Here is a 13457-nt window from a genome sequence, read left to right as displayed (position 1 = left end):
AAACACTTGAATTAAAAGTTGTTTGAGAATCCGGCGGTCTGTCCGTAAACTGTAAAACTATCGATCAGCGCTCATCAGATCAGTGAGGAGAAGCTCCGCTTTCTGTCCACGCGAACAGATGGACCTCAGCCAACAACTATGGGACAAATGAGATTAAGTGATTTAAAGAGAAATCTAATCAGCAGAGACTTCAACTGGAACCAGTGAGGACTTTAAGTCACACAGCAAGCAGCTCTAACAAAACCAGCTCGATAATAGCCCTGTAGCTGCTGAACCAGTTGTGCACGTTCCAGTCTCACATGAAGAACGAGCCTTTTTACGCCCCTTCATCCGTGACCCGTCGACACCCTCAGCCTGAAAGCATTCGCTCCAGCAGCAGCAGACATTCAATGCAACGTTTGACTTTGAAAAGTGGAGCACTGCAACAGCAGCAGCTGCACAGAGAGGAGTCGATGCATGGCCGCACGATTAAAGGCAAACGAATCCCACTTTCTGACTTTCTTCTGATCATGAATGAACATTTTTGTCTCTTGAAAACCCAAAAGGGTGGAGCCCCAAAACTGTGCTCGCCCTCCAGATGTGCAGTCTGGCTGTGCTCCACTCACACACAGGCTTTGAGGACGTTCAGAGTGTTGGAGTCTTCCTCTCTGAACTAAAAGTTTGAAACCCTGAAAGCTGTTAACGAAGCTGTTTCAGTGTCGAGGAGAGAGAGAGACAGAGAGTGCTCAGAGCTTCACCAATACCAACAAACCCAAATCTTCTGAAACTACCGAGAAACACAATTCACGTCTTAGTGGACGCTGAGGTCATGGCCTCGGAGGCTCCTCTGGGAGGGGTGAGCAACCTTGAGGGATCTTAAAAATGCGTAAAAGTTGCACAATTTTTAGGATATACAGCATTTCATTTTTGGCAGCATGGAGGCGGCTTTAAAACTCCAGTCACACCTTGTTTGTAAGTAAAATGATGAATGATTGCAGGCCCTGTTTACGCCAACTGTCTCCCCATGCGTTATGGTGCTTTGGGTCTAAACCCCCCTTTTTCCTTCCTGGACTCCAGAGCAGAAATTGTGCAGAAATTAAGATCATTTTTGTCGCCGCCCTTACGCAGTGGGGCTGCACAGTTCCGGGCCTGAGGCATAACTCCAGCATGTGATCCGTTCAGCAAGGAACGAGCTTTGAGTTCCCTGACAGCAGCGGCGGCGAAGTCCTGCAGGGTGAAGCGAGAGGTACCTGGGCTACGGGCTGACTGTGAACAGCAGATCCTGGGACAGCTCATCAAACTGAGTCCCTGCAGCAGCAAAATGTGTTGAAAGCGTCACAGATCTCTGACGCATTCATTAAGCAGCCATTCAATGTAACACAAGGATTCCTTTTTAATGACATTTTCTGCTTTTCAAACTTTTTTTGGGAGGGTTTGTGAAAGACTCAAAGACCGAGAGAGCAAACAGGCTATTCACTGTCCGTTCTTACAAAGAATGTAAATTATGTTCTCAATGCAGCTTCAGCGGAGGCCGGACCGCAGGCCTTCACCTTTGAATCGGTATTGATTAACGCAGCGGGGTCTTTAGCGGCGTCTCGCCTCGAGCCCATTGGTTCCTAATTAAGACGAAAAAAGGGTCGTTCATTTTCAAAAGAGGCTAAAAAATTTCCTTCAACACCCGCAGGCTGTGATTCTCAGCAAATGTGGCTCAAAGAGGACTAAAAAATGCATTCGTTGGGGACTATTTTCAGCTGCGGATTAATACATATTTGGTGCTCCAGTGAGTATTTACAGCAGCAACAGCAGGAGAGTGTACGTGGAAGTGACTGAAAACAAACCAGTTAATGAGGAACACGTCATTAAGTGATGATTTTTGATAGTTTTTGGACTATAATGGAGCTCTGTTTCACAGGATCTCCAGCAGAAGCTTTTCCCCACCAAAATGTTCTACCTGACATTGTGTCGAAAACTTTGAAACAGCGTTTAAATCTCCAGGTTGAGAAATAAAACTTGAAAGCAATATCATTAAAAAGTCTAAAGAGTCTAAGAATAATAAAAAATACCCATCAGCCTGCAGTTTTTATTTGTGACCTTGCTGTCCTTAATGCTCTTTTCTTCGGATCTGCAGGAAGCGCTGATTCATGCCGTCATTAACGTGATGAATGAAGGTGACAAAGAAGACGTTTCCATGTGAGTCGGCTCCGCGTGCCGAGAAAAAACGACACCCTGCTTATGTTAAAGGGGGGTGGTAACAGTTTGTGTCTGTGATGCTGCGTCCGACCAGGTTTGATTCATGATAAATCAGTCTGACTGGTCAGCCTTCAGACTCTCATTAGAGGCTGTTGTTATGCAGTGCAGATGTTACGCAGGGTGTGAGAATAAAGATGTAGCTCTCAGCTCCCCTTTCCTGAGCCCTGCCGACGCTGTTTCACCACAGGTGAGTTTAAATGAGTGACTCAGCTCGCCTGGCGTTTGAAGGAATAAATAGTTTCATTAGAAATGTGCGATAATGGATCTGAAGTGAACAACCTGCAGTTTTTGCAGATGGTGTTTTTTTTTCTTTTTCTTTCTTTCTTCTCCTGAGACTTATTTCGAGCCTAAAATTGAATTCAGGAGCAGGTTATCTGTCCAGATTGCATTTCCGGGCCTGATAAGAAATAAGTTACTGATTCTGTGTTCGAATATTTACTTAAATTCATTGTCAGAATGTGGCTAAGCTTGTAAAATCTCTCTGAATTACAAAAAATAACGCGTTAATTACAAAAATGCAGCTAATCTTTCCTCCTTTAATTTGAAGGAATACTTAAAAACTTCAGACATGAAGCTTCTTTGCGTTCTTGCCGAGAGTCAGACGAGAGGATCGATGCCACTCTCACGTCTGCACAGGAAAAGTGTAGCCGAAGCCAGCAGCTGGTTAGCTTAGCTTAGCTTAGCATAAAGACTGAAACCAGGGGGAAACAGCTAGCCTGCGAAGTGACGTGTTGTGGTTTTCAGTGAGTTTGTGAGAGTCCAGGAAGTTACAGGCTCTCAGACAGAAAACAAACAAACAAAGCTCTTAAATGTTGAACTTTTCCTTTAATTTTCCAACTTATCGAAATGATGAACAGTTATTTACAAAAAAAACGACAAAATCACTTTAATCAGGCATCTATGTTACAATCGGGTCTCCATATGCACAGTGTTTCTCAATGCCCAGGTTGAACCAGTTGCCTTTTCCTCCTTTGTAGGCACTGGTGACTATTCTGGCCCAGCCATGTTCTCCCTGAAAACAAGCAAACAAAAAAAAAAAAGGATCTGTTATTTATTCTGAATCCCAACATCAGTGAAACGTCTTCTGTCCTTCCCTGAAACGTTTTTACTTAAATTTGAATTGCAAAGAAGCGAAGTGTGTAGATTTTAGCTCCGGAGCTATTTGTGTCGGACTGAGAGCAGGCGGGTGTGGTGCAGAGAGACCGACCCAAAACTCTCCCCAGGAGTTCCTGACGATCCAGTACTCGATCCCGTCCTCCGCCACGCCCCAACCGGCCACAGATATGATGTGATTCGGCAAAGAGAGCGGGTGAAACTCTGAGAAGATCCCTCCAGAGTATTCCTCCAGGCCGTCGGTGGCCATCAGGGCACAGCTGAGAGAGAATGAAGAGTTTCTGAAGTCCATCAAACACATCTTTTCACATTATTTTGATCACTAAAAGGTGACAAGGAATCATAGAAAGAGCATTTATTCAGGCTCAAATAAGATTTTTTTGTTGTTGTAGGCTGTGCTTTCAGCTGTAAAAGCAGGGCCAGGCGTCGTACTTGCAGCTTAAATGTGTCTCACGCAGTGTGGGAACTTTGAGTGCTAAGTTTCACAGTTTTCTGCTCTGAATCTGCACTCAGATGCTCACAAAAGCAGCTTTCCTTTGTGTAACTTCGCCATTAATACGATATATGTACCAAATTCTCTCACTGGACGAGACATTTTCTTCTTCTCCCAAACTTCTCATCCAGCTTTTATATATGTATTTTTTTTGCATTTTTCACACATCTACAAAGGTGATTTACAGCTACTGCTTTTGAAATTCTCATTAACTCTTACTTAAGCCAATACATTTCAAACGCCGACTGATGAAAAAGTTTTTGAAACACATCTGCAAGTATTAGAAAAGCACATTGACGACCTTATTAATACTGCATGGAATTCATTTAAAGACAATATAAAGCTGTTAAAGTCAGAATTTTGCTTAAAGAATAGCAGCTAATGTAGGATATTAAAGCACAAATGGACAGAAAGGAAAAGAAAATCAGTAAATAGTTCAGTGATACAGATAAAAAATAGAAGTCTACGTGTAAGAAATGATACTTTAAAGCTTTAAACTCACACAATTTACTGTATTTTAAGATTGATCTGGAATGAAATTGCGCTTAGTGCTGTCAAGCTTCTCAAAATGATTAAATATGTATCCACCAATAAAAACTTCACTGTGATTAAGAAGCGCTCTGTGAAAAGTTTAGGCTGAATCTCTGCCTTCACACGGAGGGTGTAGGTGGATGGATGATAACGAATGACTGGAGAGATGACTTACTCTACCTGATGGGCCCGTTGGTGTAAATTTCAGCTTTCATCTCGTCTCTTCCAGAAACTCTTCCATAGTCGCCCACTTTCCACACAGTGTAGTTCTTCACAACAGCACACGACTCGAAGAAGGAGCACGTGCCGCACTGGTTAAACTGCTCACACTCTGAAACAAATGGAGACGATCACTTACAGGGATTTACAGCACAGCGCTAAACTCATTTCACTCTTTCATTCCATGCAATTTCCATGAAGTTAAAGCAGCACGCTGGTGATTTAAAACCAGTATACACTATATGGCCAAAAATATGTGGACGCCCAACCATTACACCCTCATGTGACTGCTGAACATCTCATTCTAAACTCGTGGGTATTAATATGCAGCTGCGCTCTTCTGGGAAGACTTGCCGCATGATTTGGAACCTGTCTGCAGTGATTTGCTCCCATTTAGCCTCGAGAGCATTAGTGAGGTCGGCCACGCAGTCGGCGCTCCAGTTCATCCCAAAGGTCGGGGTTCTGTGCAGGCCGTGGACCTGGCTGAGTGCACGGTGACACCACAGGAAAGGGCCAACCGCAAACTGCTGGCACCAAGATGGAAGCACACTTTGGTCTAAAATATCATGAAATGCTGCAGAATTCAGATTCGCTTCATTGGAACTATGGGCTGTCACACACTTTTGGTCAAATAGTGTAAATTTAACAGTGGGCAGTCTATTTTTTTACTTTGGTTTTTGGCTTGGTAATTGTTGCAGGTCTCATCAGGAATGCCTCTCTTGTGTGCGTAGGCGTACACTCCCAGGTCATCTCCTCCAAAACAAGAGCCCGCCCCCCCACAGTCTATCACGTTCTGGACTGACAGGTAGGCCGACGGCCACGCTCCTCCACGCTTGATGTTGATTCGGTCTTGGAGGACAGAATAACAATAACAAATATTAGCATGTTGAAATGGTAAAATCTCCTCAGGGGCTGACAGTCGAACTCCTGCCAGCCTGCAGAGTGAGTGCTGCTCTCCATGTTTGCTCTGCCGCTGCTGCCACACTTATGAGATACTGTGTGTTCAACAAAAACTGCACATCATAAAATCTGTATCATACACTGCAAATATTTTCAACGCCTGTAATAATATACACACTATATATATAACGTTTTACATCAATCCCATCTTCTATCCATCCCTCTGTTCTTATCTCGTTTCCTCCATCCCTCCCTCCGTTGCCATGGTTACCAGCTAGTGCACTGGTGGCTCCCATCGCCCAGCAGGAGCCACAGTACTGGGGGATGTGCTGGTTCCGTGTGACGCTCACGTAATTCTTCCCCTTGATGTTCCTCCAGTCCCAGGACGGAGGAAGGTCCGCCGCCTTTGTGTACTCATGTGGGCGAGCCTGCGTCCTAAAATAAGAAAAGGATGAGCCTCATATGTAGCTGTGACGGTGAACGTTATCAGGACAAATCAGAACAGTCAGCCATCTGAAGGAAAAACCATAGTAATCTTGTAGTAAACACAGAACACACAGCGCATCTGTGATATTACACTGAAACACATAATATCGCCAAATAGTCACATTTCAGTTTGAAAAAAAAAAACAAAAAACATTAAGTACATTCAATCTAATTAATTTGTCTTGAATACCCTTAATTGTCAAAATGCAGGTAATCAGTCAGAGATGATCTAAAGGACATTTGAGCAGTTGAATTGGTCTTTTTACATTAATAATAATTAGTCTCCATGAAGGAAAGGCATGAAAAAATGCTCAAATTTGAGCCTCCATGAATCAATAAATCCTATAAAAAGATCTATGATACTCCTACTGACATTTTCATCATGTCCTGATGTCCTTTTGAGCACAAGTTATGTGAAATTATGACTTTTCACATTTCACTGCACCTTCATAACACATGTAAAATCTACACCTGAACAGGTAACATGAAGTCCCATTAGGATTTTAGTTCAATCCACTAGGGAAACTTGAATACGTCATATATAAAATAACACCGAATACTACAAAATAAATGAAGAGCAATACAGTAAACGTGGCAAAGTAGAGAAAACAAACCCAAATGAATGAACAGAGAAACACGGAGGTTAATTAAGGAGTTATAACTGACCTAAGCTAATGTTACCTGCTAACGTTATTTCACTACACACGGTGAGTTACTATTAACTATACTCTATTACTACTCACTACTGAGTACTATATACGCTTTGGAAATACTTAAGCAATATAGAAACGGGTCTTGTGTGCTTGTAAATATGTTGTCAGAAACACAGCTGACGGTTAAATATCCAAAGTGAACTTAAACAGATGTTAAGAGTGTAACGTCGGATCTCCAAATCTGAGTAACATTACTTCAGCTAAACTAGTCAAAATCATTCAACTGTGTCGCTGTCAGCGGAAAACGGACATTTCCTCGTCACTTACTTGACAGCCTCTGGTCTGTCGTCTCTGATGGGTTTGTAACAAGGCTCAGATAAAAGTCTGGGGGAGCTAATTTGAATTGAAAACGACGCTAAACAAAACAGCAGCGGCAGAGTAACTGCAGACGCCATGTTGGCTCCGCTCCCTCATCTGACGCGCACGCGTAGAGCGCCCCCTGTCGGCCCCCGCCACCACTACAGCCTCCCCTGAAGACTGTCACATAGGCAGTTTAAGACTGTGACGTAACGTTCAACACGTCTTAAAATCCCTTTATAATCCATGAATAAGCTTTTCTGAAAGAAGGCTAGAACTGCAAATATATGTGAAGTCTATCACAAAGTGAGAGGGCAGTGGGTTTCTTTATGGAGCAGTATAAAACACTGCTATAGTGGAGGAAGTAGTCAGATACTTTACTTAAGTATAAATAACTATCAGCATCATAACATACATAAAGTCCAAAAAGTAAAAGTACTCATGCACTCAGAAAAATCTACATTATTTTACTGAATTATAATTACTGATGCAATAATGTGTACAGACTGGATGGGGCTTATTTTCAATACATACATACATACATACATACATACATACTACCTCCTAGTTCTCCAGTTTCACCAAGGGATCAGTTTAGTCTCACCATTAACCCTAATAATACACTATAATCTATTATTTCCTAATATTTTTGTATTATTACTTTGAATCTGCAAGGGAACAAGTTGTCAAATAAATGTAATGGAGTAAAAGGAACAATATTTGCCTGAGAGATGAAGTACAGTTGAAGTTTAAAGTAGCATGTGACGTACAAGTACATCAAAATTGTATTAAAATACTTCAGTAAATGTACTTCCCACCGCTGAGCACCACATTAAAACAAGACTCACTGTCAATGTCTCTGAAAAACATTTCTAGAAAATCGAAAGGGACAAATGCTCTTTTCATCGTACTTAAATTTGTATACAAGTAACAGCATTACATTCATTCACACATCTTTCTGGACTTCAGTATTTTTTTGCACTCTAAACATGAACTCCATGTTTCACCACATTACTGTGAGTAACCTTTCTTCATAGCTTGAAACAGTTTTCATTTGTCTTAAGTACTTTATTATGTTTTCTACTCTTGTGGTGCCTGTGATGACTCTTTTTTGCTGTTCACCACACTGATCAATAAATGAATGTCCTCCAAATTAAAATGGGTGTTGGAGCAGTGTAGATTTTGCAGGTTCAGCAGAAAACTTTTAAATAACATACTCAGTTCTCAGGTACAATTGCATTACACCTAATGCAGGGCCTGATGATCGGTTGTGCTTTTCATGGGTCATATGCAGCACTTAACAAGGTTACTATATTCAGGATGAGGCTCAACTTCAATCAGGTTTTGTGAGAGGGAAGCGCTGTTGTTTGTGCTTTTAATGATTAAAACTAGAATCAGATTAGATGTGCATTAGGCACTTGATGAACCCTCAGGAACACGAGATAAATCACTCACCAGCTGTTATTTGTTGTGTGATCCATCTTCGCATTGCGGTCTTTCTCCTGATGATGATGCCGAGCAGCTCATGTCAAAGTCGTTCAGTGGTAAAAGGTTCGCGCTCACGGGCTGATGTCAGTGTGAACTGAAGAAGATGGACTCTGAAAGCGCGTTAGATGCATTCTGCTGGGTTGGACTGGTGTGAAGGCAATTATATAAAAACAACCAACAGATCAAAATGACAGCATGGTTTCACTCTTGTGTTTTCAGAGATGTTCAACTCAAAAAAGGAGAGCAAATGGAACTAAGTACATGTATTCAAGTACTTCATTTAAGTACAAATTACACATTGTTGTACTTAACCTGAGTATTATCTTTTCATGCTACATTATACAACCTCAATTCCCTATAATTATTTAACAGCGTTAGTTAGTTTGCAAATCAAGATTTTGCACACAAAACATATGAAGGGCTTATAAAAAATGATGGTTTTTCTATTAAAATATCCAACAGTACAGACGGAAAATTGATTGGCAGCTATTTTATTAATCATTATCAAAATTCACTTTTCATGCAAAAATTCTTCATTTACAAAACAAAAAGCAGATGAACCCATAATGAAGACGATCATTAGCTGCAGTCTTAAGTAAAATAGCTCAAAATTAGCTCTGTGTGTGTGTGTCTTGTTGGTTTCTGTTTTTTTCTGCGTGTGTGTTTGTCTGGGCGTGGCTCTCTGTTCCCTCAGCTGTCAATCACCTGCTTCCTCCTGCTAATCAACCTGCACACCTGCAGCACACACTCACACACACACACACACACACACACACACACACACACACACACACACACACACACACCCCAGCTCTGCACTCCGGTCTTGGCTCGATTTGTTCAGTTTGCCAACATGTTCTCGACACTGCGGCCAACTTTTGTCAGTGTTTTCCTTTTGTTTTCCTGAACTCTGCCTGATTTTGTGTTTGCCTGTGCTTCAGGTTCATATCCTTCTCTGATCTCTGCCGCCTCGCCCAGGGTGCTGCCAGCCTGCCAGTTCTCTCCGTCTGCCCCGCTTCACCATGAACTGCAGATCAGCTCTCCAAATCCTCCTCTCACCATCTTTTCAATAAAACATTGAACTATTGCAAGCTCGCCCTGTCTGAGCTCTGCTTTTGCTTTCCAGAACTTAATTCCACAGAACAGAAGGGGCCATGAGAAGCTTTACTTTTCAGACATTTTCCCAATTATACTTCAGTGTTTTTACTTGTAACAGAGTATTTTTGCAGTGTGATGTTAGTACTTTTACCTCAGGATCTGAATACTTTCTCCACTACTGCCAAAATATCCTCACGCTTTCTTGCTGAATTCTAACATATGTCTGATTCAGCAATAATGGAGTTTGGTACCAGAAAATCTTCCAGCAACCTGAAACTTAAAAAGGTACAGTACATGAGGATTATAATATGTGATGTAATAAATCTAATATGCACCCTTTAGAAAGGGGCCATTCTCATAGTGAGTACAATTACTTTTGGTACTTTAAGACACATGAAAGGCAGGACCTCTATGTGAGATTAAGAATTTTCTCTCTAACTAAAGGAATTACCCATTCGCTCCTAGCATACCATCACTTTAACAATATATTTGGATGCTGAAGGTTATTCTGAGAAATGCAGCAGATCGCTGGGTGCAGCACAGGTCGTTCAGAGAGGCTGAAGTAAAGTGAGTGCCAAGAAAATATAAACAGCACTTCATCACAAAGCAAGAACTGAATCATGATTCTGAACGTCTGAAAATTATGATGTATGTGACAGTGAGGACGGGGAGGTTGTTCCCAGAAGGAGTCGTTAACCTCAAATAATTTATCAGTCTGCATTTACAGTTTCACCAAACAAACCTGACCCTCGCTGCTCGGTGGAAAAGATTGAAATAAAAACAGAGAAAATGGATAGAATTCCCAGCTGAAAAGTCATTAATTTCTTCATCTTATAATTAAAATCTATTCAAATCACAGATAACTCTCCTCCTCGTGTAGTCACTCATAAGAAGTCCATTGTGTTATGAAACACAGAGGCTGCTGTCTGCGGCAGGACCAGAGGAATGAGGTCCCGATGACCTTTGACCTCTTAGATCACTGTTGCTGCGTTAAAAGCTGAACTCTTCCAGCTTTTAGACTTCTTCAGATGCACAAACAGCCCTCAGTAGTACATGGTCCTATAGCACGAGGCCGCCCTTCAGTCTTAGAGTCTTAAATCTTTCAGGATGTACTGTGATGTTACAAACAACTCAGAGGTAATACAAGACATCTATCTTTATATCAGGTCTTTATGACATCCTGGATATATGCATTAACATGAGCAGCTTCCTGCCTGCTAATGCTGAGGCGATATCCAAGCTTTGATGACACCACTAAACATACCTTCAATCATCAGTCACTGAAAGCTATTATCCTTCTTCAATCTGAAAAGTAAAATAGCTTTTAAAGCTGGTCTCTTAAATCCAATCAGATGACAAGACAATCACGCAGTGTGTGCAGTTAAATCACTTTAGCTGTCCATTTGTCTTTCCTTTCCAAAGGTCAAGCATCACATCTGTAAGTGATGCAGAGGCTGCTCTGCGCTGCCAGCCTGCATCTATAGAAGGCAACGTCTGTCAGTCAGTCCGGACTCAAATATCTCAATAACTACTGGACGAGCAGCCATTAATATTCCCTACAAACATTCATGGTTTCCAGAGGATGAATCCAACTAACTTTGGTGAACCCCTGGCTTTTTGACTGGTGCCAGCTGCAGGTGAAAGTTTTCTCATATCACAACATCTGCATCTGCTTTTGTACACACGTTCATCGTCTCCAGATGTTGAATCGCACTGATTTGGGTGATCCTCTGGTATGTCCTCTACCACCACTGTGAGACTGACATTTGTGGTTTTACATGAAACATTTTAACAACTATTGGATGGATTGTCCTGACATTTGGAGCAGACATTCATGCTCCCCTCAGGATTGATTAATCTCTCTGGGCGACTGACTTCTCGCTGTCAACGGGTCAAAATTTCAACTTGTTCAATGCTTTATGATTAAATACCTTTAAAACTAACGACATTACCGTCAGCCTAAGTCTGTATTTAGAGCTAATTAGAAAATGCACGCTAAACATGGTAAACATTGGAATTATGATGCTGAGCATGCTAGTATGTTAGCATGCTGATGTTAGCTAACATTTAGCTGATAGCATTCAGTGATGTTAGCATGTACCATTGTGCATAAGTGCAGCCTCACAGAGTTGCATGGCTGTAGCCTCATAGTCTCGTCATATAATGGATGGGAAAAAATGCATAATTTAACAAACTACTACTACTACTACTGCTACTACTACTACTACTAATAATAATAATAATGTCCAATTTTTAAGCTATATATAAAAACTGCTTGGTTTGCAGGCTGATTCCCATGCATTTGTATGTTTAACTAATACACTTCTTTATTGCACAAAGATCACAGAATAAACCAACAGGAGGTTTATTCACGTGCGTGAAGTTAAAACACAAACATCACCAAAACTGGAGTTACAAGGTTTAGAAAATCTCTTTAAATTCCGAAAGAGACGATCTGCCCACAGCCGCCACAGAAAGACACTAAAAAGCCCACTTAAGCAGTCGAACCTTTAGAGTGCATGGAAAGTGCATCCATGTAAATATTGAACACACACACAGTTTGGATTTCACTCACGGATCAATATTGACGCAATAAGGACGTTAATCTCATTTGCACTTCTGTTTTCTTCTTGGCAAAAGCTGCTGCAGACTGGCAGCGCAGGATCTCCAGTGAAATTCAGCAATTAGGAAGATTTTTATAAAATTCACAGAAATATTTTAGGCTGCCAGGGTTTCTGTGCTATCAGGCCATGTCTGGAGAACAAAAATCTGCTGTTGAGGACAGTGTGATATAGTTAAAAGCTCCACAAAAAGCAAGTAAGTTGACCTTGAGTTGAGGGTATCAGTATACTACTCTAGTTTTAGGATTTACACCTGGCTGCAGGTATGTGTTCCCATTTGGCCACAAGGGTGTTAGCGAGCTCGAATACCGATGTCGGCCAATAAGACCTGGTTCTTCTCAGTCAGCATTCAGGTTCATCCCAAAGCTGTTGGAGTTCAGGGCTCTGTGCAGACCACTCTTCTTCTTCCACACCAAACTGGTAAAATCCTTCCCTTATGGACCTGACTTTGTGCATGGGGGCACTGCCAAGTTGAAACAGGAAAGAGGCTTCCTTAAGCCACAGAGATGGAAGCACACTGTTGTCTAAGATATCATTGTATGCTGCAGTATTAAGATATATCTCTTTTGAAACTGAGAGCCCAAACTATGAAAAACTGCCACAGACCAGCCAAATCTACCTGGACAGGAACATCCCCATACCTTTGGACACACAGTTTATGTCTGCCGAGGCTTCGTTTTTAATACTATTACTGAGAGATCTAAAGAGCACAAAATAAAGCATGAAGTAACAACTGGACTGCCATTTTAACACGTCCTTGAGATTAGCATATTGCTGCCGCATTTTATCTTTGTAAATCTCTGCATGAAAGTTTATACATTCACACCCCAATCAGCATGAGTTTTGGCCTTTTGTCAATGAATTTTTTAGCCATGCTAGCAGCAGGGCTCTGGTTGGCAAGGTTGGCTGGTCAACCACTTTGGTTCAGGCTGGTATATTTCAACAGCTATTGGAGGGATTAACATGAAATTTTGAACAGACATTCATGGTTGCCAGAGGATGAAACCTGAAGAGTTTTCCTCCAGCACCACCATGAGGTTAATTTATAGTTTTGAGTGAAATGCCTTGACAGTCATTGGATGGATTTGGTACGTTGTGTCTCCATCATGTTGACTTATGATCACTTCGGTCAACATGTGTTCAGTTCTTTGGTTTATGAGCAAATACCTGCCAAAATAATGCTAATGCATGCTAGTTGTTGAATATTAGCATGCTAACACATTAAACTAAGATGGTGAATGTGGTGAACATCTTACATGACATTAAGAA

At 41.5% G+C, this 13457-nt stretch overlaps 1 protein-coding gene across 1 annotated transcript; it reads right to left on the bottom strand.

Annotated features, from left to right (window-relative positions):
- Positions 1 to 3036: 3036 nt before the first annotated feature.
- On the bottom strand, positions 3037 to 7111 carry LOC143328795 (cathepsin Z). Its single transcript, XM_076744118.1, has 6 exons — positions 6952 to 7111; positions 5757 to 5920; positions 5255 to 5434; positions 4547 to 4697; positions 3437 to 3602; positions 3037 to 3241 (listed from the first exon to the last, which is right to left on the bottom strand). The coding sequence occupies exons 1-6, from the start codon at positions 7077 to 7079 to the stop codon at positions 3128 to 3130; spliced, it is 903 nt and encodes a 300-aa protein (XP_076600233.1). The 5' UTR covers positions 7080 to 7111; the 3' UTR covers positions 3037 to 3127.
- Between the last annotated feature and the right edge of the window lie 6346 nt (positions 7112 to 13457).

The sequence above is a fragment of the Chaetodon auriga genome, chromosome 12 (genome assembly GCF_051107435.1).
Source record: "Chaetodon auriga isolate fChaAug3 chromosome 12, fChaAug3.hap1, whole genome shotgun sequence".
Classification (NCBI taxonomy): Eukaryota; Metazoa; Chordata; class Actinopteri; order Chaetodontiformes; family Chaetodontidae; genus Chaetodon; species Chaetodon auriga.
The sequence above is the reverse complement of the archived record's forward strand: the minus strand, read 5'-3'. Positions and strand labels throughout refer to the sequence as shown.